General features: G+C 53.3%; 1 protein-coding gene across 1 annotated transcript; it reads left to right on the top strand.

Moving 5' to 3' along the window:
* The first annotated feature begins 24 nt into the window (after positions 1 to 24).
* Positions 25 to 1,029, top strand: LOC105462772. The gene has a single exon (XM_011709624.1). It carries the CDS (start codon positions 25 to 27, stop codon positions 1,027 to 1,029), a length of 1,005 nt encoding a protein of 334 aa, XP_011707926.1.
* Positions 1,030 to 3,050: the final 2,021 nt, after the last annotated feature.

Here is a 3,050-nt window from a genome sequence, read left to right as displayed (position 1 = left end):
TGTGGACAATATAAACTAAAAATTATGTTAACGACTCGTGATTTAAATCCGTCAAGCCAACCTTCGCCAGAGCAGGAGCGACCGCAGCAACAAAGGCCGCTGGTGACATTGGACCAGCCATCGACATCGGCGCAGCAACCGGGTGTCCAGGCGCCGGGATGTTTTTTGACAGGCCCCGAGGTGAGCCGCGTAGGAATGCGAATGCCGGAGTTCACTCCCGCGGATCCTGAACTCTGGTTCAGTATAGTAGACCGAAGTTTTCAGGCCGCCGGAATAACGATCGACGCAACGAAATTTGGCTATGCGCTGACGGCAATCGGGCCGCGTTACAGCACCGAAGTACGCGATATAATTATGAACCCGCCGAATGAAAGAGCGTACGAAACCTTAAAAACGGAGCTAATTAAACGCCTTAGCTTATCGCAAGAACATAAAACGCGTAGATTGCTAGAACATGAGGAAATCGGCGACAGAAAGCCGTCGCAATTTCTGCGGCATTTACGCACCCTCGCCGGAAGCGTCGTCGGCGACCAGGTTCTAAGAACTATCTGGCTGAGTCGGCTACCGACGTATATCCAACCGCATCTTGTGACGCGCCACGCGGATACGAACGATCAGTTAGCGGATATTGCGGACGCGATCGTAGAGGCCACACGGGCGCCGACTTTTCAAGTCGCAGAGACTGCGCGGACTCCCGTGATACAGAACGCAAATGACACCAGTGCAATCGAGGCAAGAATGGAGGTAAAATTCGCGCAGTTACAGTTGGCGCTACAACAGGAAATGACGGAGAAGTTATCGGCGCTCCAAAGATCGATCGAAGCTATCGGAGAAGGCCGATCCCGTCGGGAGAATCGGGGCCGCGAAGGAGCGTTCCGAACTCGTTCGCGCTCGCGGTCGCGTTCTCGAAGCCGCGGACACGTATCGAACGGACTCTGTTGGTTCCATTGGCGTTTCGGGCCGGATGCTCGACGATGTGAGCCGCCTTGCTCGGCACAGCAACAGGGAAACGCAGGGGCCAGTCGCTAATGGCGGCGAGCGATTCGGGCCATTTGACGCGTCGCCTTTTTATTATGGACATTGCGACGAAAGTTTTCTTTTTAATTGACACGGGCGCGGATCTCTGCGTGTACCCACGGAGTTTGGTCCGGGGACCACGTCAGAGATCGACCTATGAACTCTCTGCAGCTAACGGCACTGTGATTAACACGTACGGAACGGAAACGCTGACATTGAATTTTGGACTGCGACGAGAGTTTACGTGGCGTTTCGTTATAGCGGACGTTTCAAAGCCGATTATCGGGGCCGATTTTCTTGCCCATTACGGTCTTCTCGTGGATTTGCGGGGCTCGCGACTCGTGGACGGAGTGACTAGTTTGACGGTTCCCGGTCGGTGCATGCGGTGCGGCGTGCCGTGCGTGAAAACAGTTACGGGAACAACTCTATATCACGATCTATTAGCACGGTATCCGGAGATCACGAGGCCCGAAGGACGACCGTCCGAGGTAACAAAGCACAGGACGCGACATTACATTGAGACAACGCCGGGACCACCCGTGGTGTGCAAACCACGGAGGCTTGCCCCGGATCGCTTAGCGGCCGCGAGAAGCGAATTTCGTAAAATGGTGGAAGTCGGGATCGCCCAGCCGTCAAAGAGCTGTTGGTCGGCTCCCTTGCATCTGGTGCAGAAGAGAGGCGAGGGATGGCGACCCTGTGGAGACTATAGGGCATTGAACGCGCGAACAATTCCCGACCGTTATCCGGTTCGACATATAGAGGATTTCGCACAGGCTCTACAGGGTAAGAAAATATTTACAACACTTGACCTCGTGCGCGCATATCACCAAATTCCGGTGGCCGAAAAAGACGTGCCGAAGACAGCAATTACCACGCCGTTCGGCATGTACGAGTTCAAGTACATGTCGTTCGGTTTAAGGAATGCGGCGCAGACCTTCCAGAGGTTCATGGATGAGGTGTTGGGCGATCTCGAATTCTGTTACGTGTATATTGACGACATTCTCGTTGCGTCAGAATCGGCCGACGAACACGTCGAACATTTGCGGGTGCTATTTAAAAGACTGAGCGAATACGGCGTTGTGATAAATCCCGCGAAGTGCGTTTTCGGGCAACCGGAGATAAAATTTCTCGGATACCTCGTGTCCACGGAGGGAACGCGTCCGTTGGCCTCGCGAATCGAGGCAGTGCGGGACTACCAAAAGCCGAAAACAGCAAAAGAGTTGAGAAGATATCTCGGCATGATCAATTTTTATAGACGTTTTTTGCCGAAGGCCGCCGAGATATTGGCGCCACTTAACGAGCTCCTGTGTGGAAACAGTAAGGGAAGGACGCCTTTGAAATTGGACGTCACAGGCCGAACAAGCGTTTGAAGCGTCCAAGGAAAGCTTAGTGCAGGCTGCTCTCTTGGCGCACCCAAAAATCAACGCAGAACTCGCTTTGTTTACCGACGCGTCCGAACATAGTATCGGAGCGGCGTTACAACAACGAGGCGAAAACGGGTGGGAACCCTTAGCATTCTTCTCGAAGAAACTAAAGCCCAGCCGAAACCAAATATAGTGCGTTCGATAGAGAGCTCCTTGCCATTTATCTATCTGTTAAACATTTCCAGCACATGGTGGAGGCGCGAGCATTTGCAATCTACACAGATCATAAGCCGTTGGTGTTCGCGTTCCGGCAGAAGCCGGAGAGGAGTTCGCCGCGTCAATTCCGTCACTTGGACTTCATAGCGCAGTTCACAACGGACATTCGGCACGTGTCGGGCGAGGACAACGTCGTGGCCGATGCGTTATCAAGAATCGAGGAATTGAGGTCACCACTGGACTACGCTGCGTTGGCGGAGTCACAGAGGGACGACAAAGAACTCGCAGAATATTTGTGTCAGGAGACAGGACTTAGACTAGAAAAAATGACGATTCCCGGAACGGGTGAACAGATATACTGTGACGTAACGACGAAGATACCGAGGCCTTTCCTGACGAGGCCTTATCGGCGGGCTGCTTTTGACCTGGTACATGGTTTGGCTCACCCCGGAG

This window comes from Wasmannia auropunctata, unplaced genomic scaffold (genome assembly GCF_000956235.1).
Source record: "Wasmannia auropunctata unplaced genomic scaffold, wasmannia.A_1.0 LD336095.1, whole genome shotgun sequence".
Taxonomy (NCBI): Eukaryota; Metazoa; Arthropoda; class Insecta; order Hymenoptera; family Formicidae; genus Wasmannia; species Wasmannia auropunctata.
Note: the sequence above shows the minus strand (reverse complement) of the source record. Positions and strands in the feature narration are given on the sequence as shown.

Excerpts from the sequence above, each read along its gene's own strand:
- LOC105462772 (XM_011709624.1), top strand. The coding sequence starts at position 25 with ATGTTAACGACTCGTGATTTAAATCCGTCAAGCCAACCTTCGCCAGAG.